At 45.5% G+C, this 20,823-nt stretch overlaps 1 protein-coding gene across 2 annotated transcripts in view; it reads right to left on the bottom strand.

The window, feature by feature from the left end:
• Window positions 1-237: 237 nt before the first annotated feature.
• Window positions 238-20,823, bottom strand: part of CRYZ (crystallin zeta) — a 348,909-nt gene continuing 328,323 nt past the window's right edge. For both annotated transcript variants that reach the window (XM_069641903.1, XM_069641904.1), the window contains one exon: window positions 238-523. In XM_069641903.1, coding sequence (XP_069498004.1) covers window positions 362-523 — 162 coding nt within the window. In that variant the 3' untranslated portion in view covers window positions 238-361. The remainder of the gene's footprint in view (window positions 524-20,823) is intronic.

Genomic DNA, 20,823 nt, shown 5'->3' with positions numbered 1-20,823 from the left:
GGGAAGTATAGGTTTTGAACACAGACAGACTTTTGCTTTGGACTTCCTGACACAGACTATCCTTATTTTAATTTAGGTAGGGAAATCACACCTTAGCATAGGGCACGTTAGGCCTAATTCAACCCTGCATTTTGAGTTAATAAAACTTTGTGGACCAAAACTTGAACCTATTGTCTGTCTGCTTCATGATGCCTTCACAGTATGTTAAAGTAAAAGATGATTCCGGTGAGCAGTGCATCCAAATGTACCAAGTAGGGCTGTTTTTATTGTGAAATGTGCAAACAATATCAACTCTAACTGATGGGCATGAACTCTTAGTAAAATAACACAAAACTGTAGTACATTTTATTTGAAAACTATTTCACATGACCAAAACCATTTTCCCAAACGCTCCAGTGCCGTTTATAATATCTTCATGAGCTTGGGAGGCTTTCTCCAATGGATACTCTGGGCCAACAACTGGCTTTAACCATCCTGCCTCCATGCCGGCAAAAAGGGCGGCAGCACATTCTTCTCTCTCCCCCTAAAGTGGACAAGCACAAACCTGGTCATACTTCATTACATGGAGTTCATACCGTGATTATAAACAGTATTGTACATTGCAAAATACTGTAAAAATAAAAACATTGCAAATATATTTATAACCAGCCAATATTTCCAACAATAAAATGTGTTAAACAATCAATGGAACACTTCTTTATTATTGAGGCCGAACTTAGCTTACAAGCATACATTAGTTCCTACAACATAGCATTTATAATCAGCATACAATTTAGGGGAGGTGGTAATAGTTACGATTTACAGTGCTGGAAGAGGGTGTGGGGCGGAATTGGGGCGGGCTGTAATGGGTGGTTATCAAGTGAGATACTGGGCTGGGAGGAGTCAAAAGTGGTGCATCTTCAGGGTATGAAGCAGGTGCTCTTTTGAAGATCCTCTCCATTTCTTTTCTGAAGTGGGGCCGAGACTGGTGATGAATATGAGGTTCCAATGTCATGGAAGCAGCCCTACAGATAAGAGGTGTTATCGGCCACTTTACTACAAGAAATAGGCAGATACTCAAAACAAAAAATAGCTTTCACCCACAGAGCGCCAGGGATTGGTTTGTACCAGTAGTACACGTACCACATGAAGAAACTACTATTATTATTACTGCCTGATGGGAATTAGTAAACCTGCACTGGTCACCTGGCTACCCTCTGATTTGGGCCCAGGTCCCTGCCCGCCCAGTTAAACACCTGCACTGCCACCCGGCAACCCTTGCACTTGTCTGTATCTGGAACCCTATAGTCCACCTACCTGCACTTTTGGACACCCGCTGTCTGCACTTACCCTTGCACCTGCCACCTGCTGGCCGCACTTCGTTATTGTTTTGATGCCATGTGCAGCACTGCCCTCCCTATCCCCCTGGCACTTTGCTTAAGTGCAGGGGAGTGGGGAGCAGCAATCTCAATGAGCCTTGGCCTAGTAAGATCGTGATCTGTCCTCCTTCTGTTCCCCCTTTCTTTCCTCGTCGCGCCTTGAAACACTTGTGTACAGGCACGTTACAAAGGCCATATCATAACCTGTATCCTTTATGTGCATGAATAACTAGATGCAAAGAAATCATTACAAATAAATTCCGTTTTCTAGTTAAAACATTGTGACCCTCATATACAATACTCCCATTGGAAAATGGATTTACGTTTTTACTCCCCAAAACATAATTTTACTGCCAACTTTTAAAAAGAGGGAGTAAAATAGTCCCACTTCCAAATCTTATCTGGAGCACTGCATGGAAGAATCATTAAAACAGGTTACACTCGAGTGAATTAGACCCTAATGCAGTTCTGATTAAGAGGTCACTTTCGGGAACAGGATTTACTGAAGGCTTTCTGAAACACCTGATCGGACACAGACTACATTAGAACTGGGCACTGTCCTTTTTCAGTAAACCTTAAAAGATGGCAGGAGTGGAATATATATATTTTACAAGGGCAAGGTACAGGGGAGTGGGTGTCTTAAGAGGGGTAATATCAGAGGATCTTGCATAATGGCACCAATGAAGCAGAACGATAGAGGTTTAACGCTTCTCCCGTAAATCTAGAGGTCAACGCCTGCACAGTTCATGTACAAACTGCTTGGTTTGGCAGTCCAGATCTTCCTAAATAGCTGCATTAAACCAACAGGCAATTTCAAAACTAAAAAGAAAACCAGACAGTAGGGAGAATATTTAGAAGCAATTAAGAGACTCAGCAACAAGAGTGCAGTCGTGTTTTGCACATTGCGTGCTGCATAACCGGCTGCGATGCTGAAGTCAGATCCTTTAGAATAATTTCGATCTACCGTTTGAATGTTTACCTCGCTACATTTCACCTGTGCCCACATCTACCTCATGGCTTCTCACATAAGGCTCAGGGCTGCTGGCGTTGCAGTTCTCCACACTGAAACTGGTCTTTCTGCAGTTCCCATAAGCTTCCCTTGGTGGCAGGGCACTTCCATTTCTGTTTTTCACTTCACCTCATTCACAAAGAGCACGTTCACATTGAGTACCATCGGACAAGAAAGGGGGACAATCCAATATCAGTCACATGAGTTTGTCAAGGGCAGCACAAAAGCAAGTCTGTTGGCGTTATCCATGCCCTTAAGGGATAATTTGCCTCCTTCTGTTCCCATCACATTGACTCAGGAACAATGTGATTGCAAACAGTCCAACATATAGAGAAATGTTCCAACACCACAGTATCTACAGGTTTCACTCTTAAATATCATGCAGTCGTTAAAGGCACACCCCATTTTTGTGTAAAAACCCACTCTTTACGGTCACCTACCACCACCTTCTGTGAAAGGCGATTGCTTCCTCATTAATGCATGCTCTCAAAGCAAACAAAATGCAAATCTAACTCATTTCAATGAAAGAATAACCATCTGTGCAATGCAGATGGTCACAGTTGGGTACAGTGCACGTTTCTACCAACCGCCACCCTATACTTCCTAGTAACATCATGCGCCTTGAGATCCAAATCAAACCTCAGACAACTGTGTTTGTAATAGCAGAACCTAATTATGGACATCCACAGGTCATGCTTTTAAGAGATGTCAACCTATGGTTTGAAAATGAGAGCATCTCCACATCGGGAAATATATAATCAACTTGCTTACACGCATAGCTGAGCTTTTCCCTATAACATTACCTTACCAGTGGCAACTGGGGAAAGATTAGTTTGCTCCCACGTATAAGTAGTAAAAGAATGTTCAGCTACTCCTTTACCAACATCAATTTCTAAGAAAACGATGAATTAACAATGGATAACACATTAGAACAGATTTTTTTATCATGGCTAGCAAAGAGTCTCAACCAACGTGGAGCCATCTGATTAAAGTCATATTAATTCTATTTTTTGACAAAGGGATAACTAAAGCACAGCATGAGTTGTGTGACAAAGTTGGATGACCACAATGGTACTCGGAACCAGAAGGGTCTCTGGAGTTCAGAGTCAAAGCTGCAAGTCCATCCCTAGCTCTGTGCACCTACTTCAGTGATGTTAGGTCTATCGCCGAGGAATCGGTTATCCCTGTATCATTTGAACTCTGGGTTAATCCCTATGTAGAAATAGAAGAAAGCCAATCCTAAACTTCGAACTACAGACTTTGCCCAATCTGGAAGGATAATTCTGAAGGTCATAGAGCTACTACTGGAACCCAAGTTCCTCAGAGACCCAAATATGATAATACCCCTGAGAAGATCAGGTTGTGCATGAGAGCGAAGCGGTGGAAGAGAAGTGTACAATCAAATACCAGTATTGGGAGCCAGAAGAAAGCTGCATTCATCTGACCTGTGCTTGAGCCTGACAGAGAAGGTGCTCTGTTGAGACTTCATCACAAACCTGAAACAGAACACACAATGGCAGATCTTACATGCAAATAAGAGGCCAGCAAGAGTAGCAACCAGAAGCAGTGTGGGTGCCCGAGGAAGCAGAGGATTCCAACAAGACACAGAAAAACATGAGCAGAGCCATCAAATGGATCAGTGCAGAGCAATAGAAAAGGCAGATTTCCCATTGGACTAAAAAACGGCCACCGGACATTTTAACACTTCAGGAAAATGTGGGCTGGTGGGAGGGTGAACAATTATATCAAATAGTCAATCCACGGACTCCTTTAAGAGATACCATGGATGGCCAATCATTACACAAGCAAAGCAAACTACTATACAGCACTCATCACAGAATCAAATAAGAGAAGGGAGATCTTCGAAGCTGCATAGCACTACATCAACCCCTCGGCAGGACCATACAATGCTGTAATCCACTTAAATGCAGAGCTAGCAATGTGACAAAGACTACTAGAGGATGGGTAGTGGATAAACCACCTATTCAGCACTCACTTCTACAAACAAATGCTCCCAATCAAAGATGAAACAGGCACAGCAAAGTGATATACCTCTGAAGCCTTTTGTGGTAAACGTCTACATAAGCTAGCACCCAAATACCTCTCGGATAAAAGTCTTGGGCAAGCACTCCAACAGGCCCACGTGCTCATCCTACAAACACCGCCTCACAACCCCACGATTCAAACTGCAGAATGCCAGAGGCAGTAGCTTCCCAGTGGTAGCAGCCAAACAATGGAACTTACCAGCAGCGCTAAGGTCTGAAACCTCCTACTGGACCTTCCGAAAACATCTCAAAACGTGCCTCTTTACTCAGGAACTACAAAAATAACCCCCTGCTACCCTCTCTAAACCTTCAACTTACAAATCCATACTGCACCTTACATCCGTTTGTGGAACACTCCACCTCACTGGTGGAGGACTTTGGAAAGGCCTGCTCTCCTAAAAGAGGTCCAGATTAACTATTCTTGAAGTCCAGGAATGAATCAAAGAAAGGGGAGGGGTTTAACCTCGTCCTTATGAAGGGAACAAGCTACAGGGAATTGGTTAAGTGCAAGTGCAATCCTTGTTACGGTAAGAATTGTACCTTTTCGCATCATACCCAAAGTGCTTTGCTGTGCTGAACGTGTAGGGGATCGGAAGGAAAGGGAATCCCACAGAAAACCAAGATGGAGTGATCCTCTGCTGGATAGCCTACATCTGCCCCCTTCTCCAAACCTGCACTTCAAATGCCCTTTGGTGTGCAACCCCCATATTGTGAGGTCAGCCTTTGTTATGGAATTGCTCTTTGAGGCCAGGCTCCCAAGAGAGCGCCTGATGTGAGTCACTGGGCCTGGCGCAGAGGAGTTACCAAACCTCCTAGACGGTCAAAAGAGGCAGGTATCATGCAATTTGTCCCATTCCCAGGAATGCAGATAATCAGGCTGGAATGCACATTGCCTCTCATAGCTGGTCTGCGCTCACAACATTGTCACTGGCATGCTACAAATCTGTTGCGTCTTTAATAATTCTGTGAACTATCACCCACTATACCAAAACCTAGATTTGGCTTCTATTTCCAGATTATGGTTTTGGAACAGAGAGGCAGACTTAAATCTGTAAACTCTGAACCTGCTCTGTACCACAGAAGAGCAGGACCTGCAGATCAGAGAGCCAGTTTAGCAGACCTCCATTTACGAGCTGTATTACCTACATGGATTTATATTTAATACAAAAATCAAAAGGCCAGGGTTTCCCATCCCATACCAGATAGCAATTCTTCAAAACAACTGCACAGACCAAATAAGGCAACTCAGTGACAGTTTCAAACACAAAAAAGGACCACCCACATCTCACACTTATAGATTTCATGACAATTACTCCAGAAAACCTGATGAACGCTCACATCCCTCAACCCTACCTCTCAACCTCCTATATATACGGATATTTTCCTCTCCTCCATTGTGGGTATCAATCACTGGGGAAGCATTGACAGCACTACTGAATGTTGTCATCGCATCCTTTATACAAGGCTCCTTTCCAGATTCACTGAAAATGGGACATTCTTACCCTTTCCTGAAGAAACCCACACTTCACCTGGATGACCTGGCCAACTATCGGCCATCACGTATCTCCCCTTCATCGGAAAGGTGATCAGGAAATCCTTTACCATCAAGGTGCATGAAAGGATACCTCAGTACAATCTCACCTAGGACTACCAATCTGCACTATAACCACATTGCGGCACAGAGATTGCCACCATACAAGTTAACAATGCTCTCCCCATCCTAGACACAGACGACCCCTGCCACCTTCAAAACAGTTGAAGCCCTCAACATCCTTTCAACACAAATGGACTTCAGAGTAACAGCCCTGCCATGGTTCACCTATCTCTCGAACAGACTCCAACTCATCCAGATAAGCCCCCAACTTAATTCAGCACCCCTAGTGACCTGCAGAATTCCACAGGGCTCCAACCGGTCCATTTATCTTCGACTTCTACATGGAACCTCAAGCCAACACAGCTACACCATTATGCCGATGGCATGCAGCTTTATTGAACGATCAATTGCTTCAGCAATATCCATTGACCCAAGCATTATTTGTCCCTCACTGAAGCCTGGATATAAAGCCCCTAACCGAAGCTCAACCTGACAAAGACCAAATTCATTCTCCTAGGAAACCCCACCAAACATTCCAAGTGTAGAATTAGCTGAAGGATATAAACTCAATGGATTAATGCCTCTAATCTCATGCAATTGAACATTTCCCTTCGACTGGGCCCTCTCATTTAAAACAAAAATCATAGTAATATTGCACACTCCACCGCAAATAATCAACTATTCCTACACACCCAGATTTCAAGAACGGTTGCCGTAGCCCATAGTCATATCACACGTGGACAGAGGTAATGCCTTATTCAAACGAGACCCAGATGCCCACGCAAGACAAGGCCGCAGTGTTGAGAAACGAAGGTTTGCAGGAGACGTTGCCCGATTTACACGTAACGAGTTTGTTATGTGCAAGCTACAGAGCCTATAAAATCCGAGGTTCTGACCCACTGCGGCAAAGCAAGTGCAGGGCAAGGCCGCAGTGTTGAGCAACGCAGGTGTTTGGCGACAAAGGGGTCTGTGGTGCAGACCGTGAGTGCGGACAATTCACCATCCTGTCTGCGGCCACCAGGTAAGAAGCTGGGGATTTTTCTTGCCGGTTCTGTGCTTCTTAGCCCTTACACTGCGCCACGTCTATGTCGCCCCTCCCCTGCAAACTACGCCCCTGCTTGGTGCTCCCCTTTCCCCTGCGAGTCCTACCTTACTGTCCCCCTCCCACACCTCCTGAGCTCTCCTCCCGCTGTTCCTTCTCATCACCCCTGCACCCTCTCCCTGTGCGCCTCTCGCATTCTTTAAATCGCATACCCTTCCATGTCCCTCTATCACTCCCTGCTACGCGCTTGCCCTCTCTTCCCCTTCCTCGCATTGCTCGAGCTTCACCTCCCCTTCCTGCGCGGGCCCCAAGCAAGCTAGGATTGCGCTGACTCAGCACGTGCTGTGCTCCCCCCCCCCCCCGACTGTGTGTTCCCTCACAATCTTTGATCATGACCGCCTCCGTGCCATCTCCTTCCCACGCGCTCCCGACTTGCAGTGGTCCCTCGCCAATCCCGCAGTCGTGCGTGCTCTAGCTCCCTCTCCATCCGTGGCTATCCTCGCGTTCTGCGCATTCCTCTGAACTTCCGTCATAGTCATGCATCCTACAGCCCTTGTTCCTCGGTCACGCTTAAGCCTGTGTGTCCTTGCCCACGTGGTTCCTCCACCAGACTGTGGAGTATTTTTATCCACGCCACTGCACCACACTGCACCCCTTTGCCAATGGGGAAAGGAAATTGCCAAGAATGGAGGCAATAACCCCAGTGTGCACTAAGTCTGTAAAATTGCGCAGAGTTCATAACCCACCAAAAGAGCTGCACGCCCTGCCAAATAGCCTGGCAAAGTGGTGTAAAAAGCAGGAATCACTGCCGTCATCTGTCATCAGTGCTGCCATCTGTCATCTGTCACTGGAAACAAGCCCACAGAATGGCTAAAATTCGAAAATGCCCCTAAACACAGTTCCCTAATCAAGGGCAACCTTCAAGGTGCTATTTTGGTGCTAAATTCAGTTATGTTCCCCAGTGAATGATTGAAAGGAGAGTGTGCTGGAAACATGGATCCTCAAGGCAGTCCGAGGAATCCAGGCATTACAGCCTGACAGCTGCCTAAAGAAATGGACTGTAAAAACTTAGCTTAAATGTATTTCTTTGTACTGAAAAGTTGCACAATCCACTATTTCAAGTATGTTGGTGAAGGGCTAATTCTTTTAAAATGGTTAAATCCTTTATACTTATACTTATATTTTATATGTGAACTGAAAAAATGTTAATGTCCAAGAGCCCAGTCTGAAGCCAATCCACATGTGAATTCTGATCCGATAGGGCCTGGTCTGGGAAAACTGACATCTCCGTGTAGCACTCCCTTGACAATGGGTAGGCTAATGGCGGTTAATGGGTCACGCATAATCCCAGCAAGCCACTCAAAGGGATTCCATTAGACATTCGTCTGCTGACTGACCAAAGCACATGCTGAGAATTGGCCTCTGCAAGGAGGAGCAGAATGTGGGGGAGGTTTCTCAGTGAACTTCAAAGGACTGGCCATCTGCTCACTTTGGGAAGCAAGACAAAAAAAACCTGGATTGGATTTTGAATGGAAATTACTTGTTTTTGCGTCAGAACTTTATGACATTTAACATGACAGCCAAAATAAGTAGACAAGTGAAAAATACAAACTTATAAACCTGAACTCATGCTAGACAGTTGATGTGGTAGGAGTTTTTACTACATAAGGAACCAAAGATACACTTAAACACTGATTGTAGCAAAACTATTAATGTTGCAAGCTTAAAATTGTATGTACACGATCCACTGATCAGTGCCCAGAGGTGTATCGAATTAGAAATGATGAATCCAAAGTGTTCTGGGTAAAATTGACAAAAATCTGTAAAATTACCATTACAGCTCTCACAAACATGGAAATTGGATGTAAATGTAGACAATCAAATGTGAAAAATATTTGTCTCATTTTATGAGGGTACATAATGGTAGAAATTGATTTGTGTAAAAGTACGTTTTGGGTAAAAATCCAGGTGGGAGTTCCCAAATCCTATCATAAGATAACAGCCCTGTTTAAGTTGCCAACCAAAACGGAGAGCACGCCTGTAGCCACTCACAGATAGGGGGGTGTGTTCTGAAGTTCTGCCCATGCCACAAAATGTGTAATGGATAAATATAGAAGGGGCACTACACATAGGACTCAGGCTACAAGACTCTATACTCTGCTTCCAGAACACCCTGCTTCCAGAACCCATCCAGATGCCCGCGCATCACCTTATTCCAGAACTCTTCATTTTGTAGGTGACTCCAGAATTTTTTGAGATATCCAGATTTCCTTGCAGAATCCAGACTCTAGCATTGCAAAATTATTGCTAGACTGACCCAATTGCAAAAATCCCAAACCTGAAGGAATTTAATTTTAATTCAGCTTGGCTGGCTAGCATTAGGCTTGCCAGCTGAAAACTTGTATCTGGTTATCTACCGCTTCCAGTCACCAGAAGGGGCCCTTCCAAATCCAGTCTGAGGTGCAGTCCAAACTTGACCAGAATCGCGCCGCTGACCCAAATCCCTCTAGAGGTGCCTGTTTGCCGGTGGACCTGCCCAATCCATGACCAGAACTGACAGTCCAATTTGATAACGTATTCTGTGAGTATTAATAGGAAGAAAAGTGAACCTAATATATCTGCATTGTCTGATCCCTATCTCAAACCCATCCCATCTCCAATTCAGAAGCATCGTCTTGCTAGAACTATTTTTGCGATGATTTCTTTTCTCATCTGAAGAAGTAGAGTATCCACAGTAGACGGGTTACGCTGATCACGCGTGGCATTCTCTTTTTCATAGACATAATCTATTGTAATCAACCCATCTGTATTTTCAAAGTGCATTTCTGTTTTCCATTCTCGCGCCTCTTTTGCAAAAACATCTTACTAAGACCTCTATAACTACCTCCGTTTTTATGATAGAAACGAAATTCCCCCGTTATAGCGAATATCGCGCAGGGAAAAGTTTGCCGCGAATTACGATTCTGAAAGGTTTTTACACGTGTGAATTAGCTTTAAACTGCTTCCAACTTGGACTTTGAGATTTCAAATGCTTTCTTTGGACTAAATCATTGTTTGTGATTGTGTGCAACTGTACAAAGCGGCTCCCATAGGAATGTATAATTAAGTGTTTTTGACCACATTTGGTGTTTTTGCTCAGTCAATTCTAAAGACAATTTCAAAGCCATTGTGACAGCTGAAAAGTTAATTCCGTTTTTCTCTTGTGTTTGAAGGGGGAAGGTGTGAGTGATATTCTGTTTGATTTGTGCTATTCCTGAATACCTGCTCTCTCCTCACATCTATTTAATTGCCTATTGGGGGGTTAAGGGGTGTTGCAGGGGGAACCTCTAACCATAGTGCCATCTATACCAAACCAACACAAAAGTATTATTTTCTGTGCTGCATTTGTTTTATGCTCATTCCTTGATTCTCAGTGTATTAAAGATACTATTAAGTGTTCTATCACCCCATTGGTGATTGTTGTTTACCTATTAAAATATATTGTGATTACATTTTAAATACATAAATAAATAAATACTTACCTTTGCAAACTAGCTTGATTCCTGGTTCAGTGTGACTGGGGGTGCGGGGCGGGGAAGGGGTCCTCAGGAGAAGTGTGTGATACGAGTGGTATATCGTTCAGAATATTGAATTTATAGATACAAATAAATAAGGGCTTCAATTCCGCACTACATGCTGGGCAAGACTTGGGGGTGTGCCGGATTGAAATCACTTACAAGACTGCGTGGAGTCCAGAGGTCCAGGAAAGCAAGCTGGGTGAAGGATAAAGAGCACATTTTTCATCCAACCTTAGGGATGCCCACTTTGTGTTTTCCGCTGGGTCCATTGAGAAGCATTGGCATGCATCTGTGGAAACAGGACTTTACTGCAGAGAGGATGGTGAGGCCAGCATCTTTTATAATTTAATCCGTTGTGGTGTTGGGGGATTTTGGTACCAATACATCACATGATGCAGCAAGCAGACCAGTGCATTGTGATGAATCTGGTCGATATCCTCACTCCTTTCCCTGAAGCAGCTTCTTCCTATGTGGCCAGGGGCCGTCAGCTGATACTACTTGATCCTAACCTTGGGACGGCTAAATGAGGGAGAACCATCTGGAGGAAGTATATCTCGGGGACATTGTGAGGTATGGTTAGAGGAAACCAAATATCCCCCACCCCCTTTTCTTTTAGGATGTTCCCTCGATTCACCAAACTCATATTGTCATAACCCATCCCAACCTTTTAGTGGATCTATTTACATTTTTCCCAGGATACCAGTAGGAGCCACATGCTAGCTACTGACATAAGAAAGAACAGGAGTAGGGAAGGTTATTCCTAGTGAAACTCGGTATTCATTTCCCCAATACCATTTCAGAGGAAGACCCATAACTACTGACATGAGCAAGAGACTAGGAATAAAGCACAGCCTTTAATTCTAAAATACCGGGAAAGAGGAAAATCCATGGCCACTGACACGAGGAAGAGTAGTGATGATTACTGGGACCAAGTATCAAGTGCAATGATCTAGTTGTTAGATAAGAAATAGCAGAGCCGGGAAGTTTAAATCCAACCGAAACACAGCTGAAGTAGGTCAAGGCAGTGACAGGAAGGAGCAGAGCGAGCTACAGACGGAGGCTTTTTCTGCCAGTCGGGAACGCTGCCAAATACCACATAGAGGAAAGACACGGTGTGGCAAACAGAAGAGAATCTAATGCAACCTCTGGACGGTGGGAAGGAGGAGCCAAACTTTGCGAAATCATCTGCATACAATGCAAGTACCACCTTAAGGTCAAACAGCCCAAGACCTCTGTCCGCATGATTTTCTCGAAGGATAGCAGCAAGAGATTCAATAGCTAAGGCAAATAATATTGGGTAAAGTGGACAGTGCTGACCCATGCCCCTAGTAAGATTGACATGCTCCACAGTGACTCCATTAGCATACATCTGAGACAGTGGGTTTGGAACAATAATGATACTAACTATGTAATAGGAGACCACGCCCATCCTAGTAAGCACTTCCATCATAAAGGACAATTCAATCGATTCAAATGCTTTTTCAGCACCTAAAAAGGCAGAGATGTCCGGAATCTCAGGATCAACAACTGCCATTATGCTAAACAGCTTTCTAAGGTTGTGGGAAGTAGCGCAGCCAGGCACAAAAACAGACTGGTCATCTTTAAATATAGTCGGTAGGTGAGGGAGAATTCTGCAGGCCTTATCAAAAATCTTATTGGCCAGAATCAACATTGACATGGGTCGAAAGGACTTAGGATCTTGAGGATCCTTATTGGCAGTACTAGAATTCTAGCTTCATTAGTTGTGAGGGGGGAATTTGTCCCATTCCTGGGCTGCTTCATATATTTCCAGCAGCTCCAGAGGCAGCACATCTGCAAATTCTTTGTAGAATTCAGCTCTCAGTCCATCAGGACTTCCCCGATTGCAGCTCCCTAACTGCGACTCATTTCATTTATCGTTATGGGGGCATTTAATGACTGAATTCCTGCTTCTATCATTACCACTCAGAACTACTCCTCTTTTGAATGCCTCGTCTGTAGGCTCCCTCTCACTCTCTCCCCTACCCATTCTCTTACTGTGGCTACCATCTACCTGCCTCCTGGTCAAATCTCCTCATTTCTCTCAGAGTGGGCGGACCTCTCCTCCTCCCTCTTGGCCTCTACCACTCAACTTCTCCTCGGTGATCTCAATATCCATTTAGACTCTCCTTGTTCCTCCTCTGTACTGTTCTGTGACCTCTGCGACTCCCTGTCGATCCTCCCCTCTGGCCTGACTCACTCTGCAGGGTGTCTTGATCTCCTCTGACCTCCCACTCTCCATCCCTCCGACCACTCCCTCCTCTCATCTCTCCTTCTCCCCCCCCCCCCCAAGCCAAGCCTACCCCAACACTGCCCCCTACCTTCTCAGACATCCGGCCTATGAAGCGCAGGTCAGTTGAGGCTTTCCCGCCACCTTCTCTCCCTATACCCCACCTCCACCTCTGGCTGTCTCACATCCAGACAGCCCTATCTCTGTTCTACTCTTCAATTTCTGATACTCTTGATGCTCTTGCCCCTGTCATGAGGATCTCTTTGAAGTCCAAAGCCAAGTGTAATTCCTGGTATGATTTTGACCTAGCTACACTTAAACGTAAGTGTAGGGTAGCCGAGAGGAAATGGAGGGCTTATTGTTCACCCTCTGACAAACTGGCCTGTTGCCTGCTCCAAAGGCAATACAGACTCTGTCCTCACCAAGAAGAGAGATGCTGCAGAGACACAGCTTTAATGTGGACTAACAACTCGGACGAACTCTTTAAAATCTGCAAGGAGTTGGCCAACCCTGCTGCAGTCTCTATCCCTCCTGTTGCCTCCCAGGCTCTTTGTAATGCCCTTGCCTCTCACTTTATCTCAAAAACCCAGGACATCCCGTCCACCCTCTCAACCTCTCCCCCTCCTTTCCCCTCTCTGTCTGTACTTGCTGACCCTCCTTCAGCTACCCCCGACCCTCCTTCACGTCCTTTCCTCTTTTCTCCCCTGATGAGGTTGCTAGACAAGTCCGATCTATGAAAGCCTCGTCAAAACAGGTTCATCCCTGTTCCTCTAAAACCATCAAGGACCACATTGACACCCATCGCTCCGGCCCTTGCTGAATTTTGCAACCACTCCATTGCCTCAGGATCCTTCCCCTCCCCTCTGATGCACTCCCTTGTGCATCCTCTTCACAAGAAACCCACAGCTGACCCTTCTTTTCCTGCTAACTATCGCCCAATTTCCATTACTCCTTTTCTGGGCAAACTCTTGGAAAAGTTGGCCATCTCAGCTTAACCTTCATTCCAATTCTGTTGGCTGTCTCCATGACCACCAGTCTGGCTTCAGAGCTGCCAGAAGCACAGAAACTCCTCTTCTGAACATCTGTGAAGATCTGCTCTCCAACCTTGACCCTAACATTCCCTCTTTACTCATCCTCCTCGATCTCTCTTCTGCCTTCAACACGGTCAAACATACCATCCTGCTCAACAGTCTCCCTGATAACCTGGGTATCACTGCTGGCTGACCTCTTTCCTCCCTGATCAAACCTCCCAGGTCCAACTTGGGTCCTTCGTATCATATATCTTCCCCTATAGCTGTAGTGTTCCCCAGTGGTCTAACCTCTCGCCCTGGCTTTTCAACCAATACCTGGCAACTCTGCCCACTGCATTGACATTTCCTGCTTGCTCAAATTTCCAGTGCTACGCTGATGACATCTCATTTTCAGGCTACCCATGGCCACCTCCTCTCCCCCTCTCATCTCTGATTGCCTAACTGCCATTCAAGATTGGTGTGCCGCAAATGATCTTTGTCTGAATGCCAGCAAGACGGAGATCCTCCTCATCGGCACTCCTTCACCATCCTTTCCCCACTCTCTGGCCGGCCTCCCTTGGCCATCCTCCTACCCCCACCCGCGAGGCTAAGAACCACAGGGTCATCTTTGACTCAACACTTTCCTTCTCCGCCCACTTCTCTGATGTCTAAAAAAAGTCAAACTTCCTACTGCACCTCCTCAGAGGTACTCTGCCTTTCCTCTCCTTCCCCCAGAAGCTCATGGTCTCCTAAGATCTGGTTCTCTCTAGGTTGGACTATTGTAACAGCCCCTTTCTAAATCTACCTGCCTCTACTCTCTGCCCTCTGCAACTAATCCAGAACAGGACAGGGAGACTTGTCCATGGCCTCAAGCCCCGGGATCGTATCTCTCCAGCTCTGAAATCTCTCCATTGGCTCCCAGTGGATGCAAGGATTCAATTCAAAACCCTCTGCATTGTCCACAAGGCTTTCTGGGGCCTAGGTCCAAAATACCTTCAGCTATCCCTCCACAAATACCTCCCCTCTCGAGCTCTTTGCTCCTCTACCTCCAACGCCCTCAGGGTACGTCGTTTTTCAAAGAAACAGGCTGTGGGTAGATCTCCGTCTTCGTCTGGGGCCTCCCTCTGGAACAGCCTCCCTGACACTCTAAAACCTGAGGAGAACCATCTCAAGTTCCGGAAGCACCTCAAGACCTCTTTTCTTCCACCTTTGCTTCCCCTCTCCCCTGCTGATCAGTTCTCTCTTGGCACCGTGCACCTGGCCACCCTCTGTCCTCCAGGCCCAGGTACCTCTCGCACTGCCTCCGGGCCACCCCTTGCACTGGGGTCTGTATCTGCACCCAAACAGTCCCCCCCCCTTTTCTTTCTTCCTGAACTTATCAGACCTACCCTGCCTGCTGCCCTAAACCCAGCACTTGCCAATTGCTGGCTGCACTACCACCGCTTATTGCCTTTATTATTTATTGATTATTTTTTATCTGTTTCTCCTTTGCTCTGCACTTTCCACTTCTCCCCCGTTCCTTTCATTTTTCCGCTCCCCCTCTCCCATGCACTTGCACGTTCTCAATGTCACTGGGCATAGTAAGATCGTCGTTTTGTTCTCCCCTGTTCCCCTCCCTTGCCTTGTTGTGCTCTCAAACACTTGTGTACGAGCGCAATAGAAATAAAATATCAATATCCCTTTGCCCATTACTCAGCCATATCAAAGTGGTCCTGTCTAGGTATGCTCCCAATTGGGGCCTGGTTTTGTCAAGCTTGGACGAATAGAAGGGTGAATATTAGTGAAAAATACTAAGTTGATATCCTTGGCACTAAATATATATGCGCCAGCGTATCCACTATGGAGGCCATCACTGTGGGGGCCTTCTTCCACTTAATCAAGTGGGCTAACATCTTGTCAGGTATATCGGTATATATTAATGTCTCGCCATTGGTTTGCAGGCACACAGTTTATACTCACTTTCCGCCAAATATCAATTATGAATCTCTAATATAGTAGTTAACGAGTTAGTAGCAGCATGGGTATCGTACAGGGATTTTAAGTCTGTTTCACATTCATTTAATTTCCCGCGGATCAATGTCAAGATCCCAGATACCTACGCAGCAACATTTACCTTGACGCATGCCTTAAAAGCTTCACAAACCACAGCATAATCTTCTACTGATGACTTGTTGGCTCCAAAATAATGTATAATTTCATCATTTACTTCAGTTCTGAATACCAAGTCCATCAGGGATTCAGGTTTCAATCACCATGTGGTCGCTCAAGGGGTCCCACGCTGCATCCAGACCTCCATTAGAACCGGACCATGATCAGACAGCGTTCTATGTAAAATGTCACATTTAACTTTTCTATTCATGATACTTCTAGAACCAAGCCATATCAATCTGTGGTTAAGAGTTACGGGCTGTGGAATTAAATGTATAATTACTCATATTTGAAGGTAAAGCACGCCAGACATCCACCACACCCAATGCCTCGCAAATTGTTTCCCCTGCTTTAGGATGACCTCTAATTAGCTGCGAGGATCGGTTCAGTCTGTCGCATAACGTAACATAGTCCCCTCCAATTAGTACCTCATGATAAACCTACATCATGCATCTTTTTAACAGACCCTGAAAATAGACCGGATCATCCATATTCAGAGCATACATTTTCCAGATAACTGTCAATCCCACCTAAGCAACCGACCACAATGACGTACCTCCCCTCCGTATCAACCACTACTTCTCGGAACTTAGTTTAACGCATCATAGACAACACCCCCCTTGCGTAGGTGGAATAGCTGGAATTGGTGAGATGCATCTCCTGTAATAGAATTATATTAGTGTCATGCCTACAAATATAAGGGAACAGTTTGCGAGACTTAATGGGATTATTTAACCCACAAACATTCCATGTGATATATTCAACTGTAACCGGTCTCTTCAATGTACTACTCCTAGAAATTCAGTTAGTCCATTATGATTGATTGGGATATAACGTAGGTACCTGAAGGCCGGGTTACTGACACTTGATAAAAATTTGGTACTAAGAACCTCAGGGTTCACACAGCGATAAACAATGGCAATTTCAGTTTTACACCTCTGCCTCCCATCCACACCGGCATCCCAAATGTACCAGTGGAACACCTATATCCAAGCAGAACCTGATAAAACAAACCCTTTTCCCTCGCCGTTTTAAGAAACAGGTCTCTGTCACAGAAATTAAGATTTTTGCAATTATATGCTGCAGAGGGAGACGGAAGACAGTCTAAGCCCCAAGGATCTGTGAGCTCTTTCGATCTGGAAGTGGGAGCAGAAAACAAGATAACCTAGGATAGCAGGCAAATTATTTTCCAGGAAGAGTTTCAAAGGACCCATCGTGGTTGAATTCAGAAAGGCCAAGTATCCGGATATTATTCCGTCTGGAGCGGTTTTCAAGGTAGTAATTTCTGGCCTGAGTCACCTTGAGTTCCTTCTGAAGTCTCTTCACTGCAGTTTCTAGTTCCTGGATTGAGTCCGCCGATTTGGATATTTTGTTCAGCTTTAGACATCCCAACGCACAATTTATCTATCTTAATACTGGAGGAGTCCATTTTAGCAGACAGTCAATTTTGTCACATCTGCACCCGATCCCTTCCTGGAGACTGTGAAAAGCCAATTCAATAGGATCTACTGGGTCTCTGTCGGCTACGTCACCGCCTGCAAAACTTTCCCTGTGGAATGTCCAATTGTCCACTGTTGACATTCTGGTGTAACCGTCTAAATTAGACTGCTTTTTGGATGAGGCAGCTTTGTTCACCATCATTACCAGCATGAATGAGCTAGCTATCTAGCTCTACCAAGAACTACCAGCTTAAGTACTGCGGGACACCAGCACGTGAAGTGGCACAGGCCACAGATCTTCAAGGTGCACCTACAACATTGACCAGCAACAGGCCAAAATTGACGTTCAGGTTAACCAGTAAGAATTATGGAAGGGTACAGACCACACTGCACAATGTTGATCCGACACCTATAGATCTGCAGTCCGCATCCCAGCAAAAGCACACTGCCTCTGGGACAAAGAAAACACCCATGTCAATATCTCAAAGTCCCCTAGCCACATAGAGCACAGCTGGAGACTGAGAGCAACCAATAATTTCTCTGATTAATTCAACCCTGTATGGTGAACACCAAACATGAACAGTAGATGGAAAGCCATTGAAATGCACAATACATACCACACACTTAGGGGGGAGGGGGCAGATGGCGCTGATATGACCCCCTACCATACCATAAGTGGTGTAAATCGCATTGATCAATCAAGGTACGTATTTAAAGTGTCCCACCTCGGAAATCCACCACGCAGTCTTGAAATAAGTTGTCACAGTTCCAACTGTTCCCTCCAGACGAGGCAGCAGGTCAGTGCGCAGGAATAGTGGCCTAGGATGATGTCCCCAATAACGCCCAAGCAGGGGTTTCGCTGCATACAGCGGCATTGTGATTCGTACACTGCCGGCCTCCTCTACAATACCATCAAGCCCCGCAATGCTTGCACCGCCTGAGGTCGAGCAGCAATCAGAGTCGCACTCTGGTGTGGTGCGATTCAGCGCACCAACGTGACGGTGCTGCGTCAAACCACCCTCGCTGCCATCAGGCATCGGGCTCTGGGGAGAGAAGCCAGCATTCGGCAGCCCAGGGCCAGAATGGCACACACACTCCGCAATCAATCTAAACTAGCTCCTGTGGGTATCCAGGTCGCAGTGAAGGGCCTCACAGCAACCCAGCAGTGTTCAAGGAGGAGAAATGTAAAGGTTATTTAGAGCGGGCGCAGGAGTTCTACATGTTGGCGGCCATCTTGACAGCTGCGCAACAACACACACCCCACCCCAAGGCATCCTTTTTAATTAATATTCATCTTAGTTGGGACCTAACAAAATTGCAAGATTTCACGTAACATGGTATAAATATTGACATCACTTTTTTGCTTTTAACTTCTCAATGCTCGGTTTGATTTAAAAAGCGAAAAGTGATTTTGATTCAGCAAAGCATTCCTCATAATATATGAATACTCATGATATATTAATATATATATATATATGGAATTAATACATTTACATATTTCCAAAACTTTCTCCTATGACATGCTGTTGGTACATTATGCCCGTCTGTGGATTCAGGAACCTTGTGTAGTTTGTGACAGGGTGGTCCACCACAAAGAATCACGCTGACTCTCAGAATAATTCCAAGGGTGTCTATTTAAAATAATAGATGGGATTGACATCTTCATTGACATCTTTGGGTAAAAGTAACTGGGCCAAGCGGGGTGGGTAGTTTGGCGCTAGGGAAGGCCCTCTCACTATGGTCTACACAGCCTTATCCACCCTCCCTAACCCAGACGTCCCTAATGGGGTTGTTAGTAGCGCTGGTATCGCTACTCCTCCTCCCCCCTCCAATCACCTCCCATCTGTCTTTCACTTCCTGGGCTTCACATTTATTCACTAAATTGTTGGTTATCCGACTCCCTAGGGACCTTTTAACTTTCCATCTCCTGCCTCACTTAGTCTCAGGGAGTAATAAATGGTGCCTTGTTTCGCCCAGTGTCACGCTAACTCCTTTCAGACCCTCTTATACCCGACTTCACTATAGTGGTCCCTCCAACTATTCTCCTCCCACCACGCCACTATCCCTCCAATTTCTAACTCTGCCTTTCCACCTCCACCCTTCGATCTTACTTCCTTTCTTACTCCTGTTCTTAATAGTGCTCGTACCTCCAACTATCGCTCTACCATCGTTAGCTCCTTTTCCCTCATTCCTCGCACTCTTCCTTGCCTCTTGCTATTCTTCTGGTTTCAATCTCCATTTCACTCTACACCTGTAGTAATTTGTATTCTCCCACTCACTGCCGCTCTTCCCACTCACCATCTATTAATATTCATACTTAGTTTGAGCAGCAATCTCCTCATTTCCTTTACCTCCCACTACTACCATCAGTCTGGTTATCTCTCTACTCACTAGTGCACACTACCATCCTCCATCCTCTTCTTCCCACTGCCACTCTGCTACCCATTTCTATCACTCGCTACTGCACGACTCCTGCTGCCTACTGTTCTTACTCCCAACTATCACTACTACCTCTGCCACTACTACAATTACACACTACTTCTACTCTAACTCTACTACTCACTCTCTACTCACACACAAACACCCTACAGACCCCCTCTTTAATAATGACCTCTTCACTACTTTCACTCTCGCCCCCTCTGGTCTCTTGGACATTCTCCACTGCGTCCTGTCCTCACTTAACTATGTCACTTACATACCCCACCCACACCCAGGACTGGACAACTTACTTTGGCAAATAGCTTACCGGGCTTCAAGGGGTGGGTCTTGGGGTGGCTTCTTAAGGGCTTTTATACTCCAGCCCCTTCCTGCTGCATTCCTCCCAATTCCCCGACAGTTGGCTGAAGGAAACTTCTGCTCCCGTGCGTCTAAGTCTGGGGTCGGACCTACTTTCAATTCACAATTCCCTGTTAGGCTTGCGTTTTTTAATTTTGTTTAAAGAAAGCCTTGTAAAATATCGGTGGTGGGCTAGTGGTGGCTCTTTGTGGGTATAGGCTCCAGCAGGCAGTCTGCTGGAGCCTGCCGGTGTTTTTTTTTTTTTAAATTTCTTTTATTGATTTTATGCAAACAAAACAACGAAAACCAAACAAGCAGCATAATCATAATAGTTCAATTACACATCGAGTTATCGTAGTCACTGCTCCCATTATCCCTCCCTCCCCCGTGAGCCTATTTGTCGATCTCTTTCAATGTTTGGCACATGCGGCCGGGTTTCGTTCTCTTCGGAGTCTGTTGGATTTGATTTTACTCCAAACAATTCTGTTATTAGCGTTTTCCAGGCCAACAGGGTGCCCGCCTCCCCCTTATCAGCCCAGCTACTCGCATCTTGCCATGCCACCGTTTCAGCCTCCGCCCATTTCTGCAAGTCCTTCCA

The sequence above is a fragment of the Ambystoma mexicanum genome, chromosome 1q, assembly GCF_040938575.1.
Source record: "Ambystoma mexicanum isolate Mex_15411 chromosome 1q, UKY_AmexF1_1, whole genome shotgun sequence".
Taxonomy (NCBI): domain Eukaryota; kingdom Metazoa; phylum Chordata; class Amphibia; order Caudata; family Ambystomatidae; genus Ambystoma; species Ambystoma mexicanum.
The sequence above is the reverse complement of the archived record's forward strand: the minus strand, read 5'-3'. Positions and strand labels throughout refer to the sequence as shown.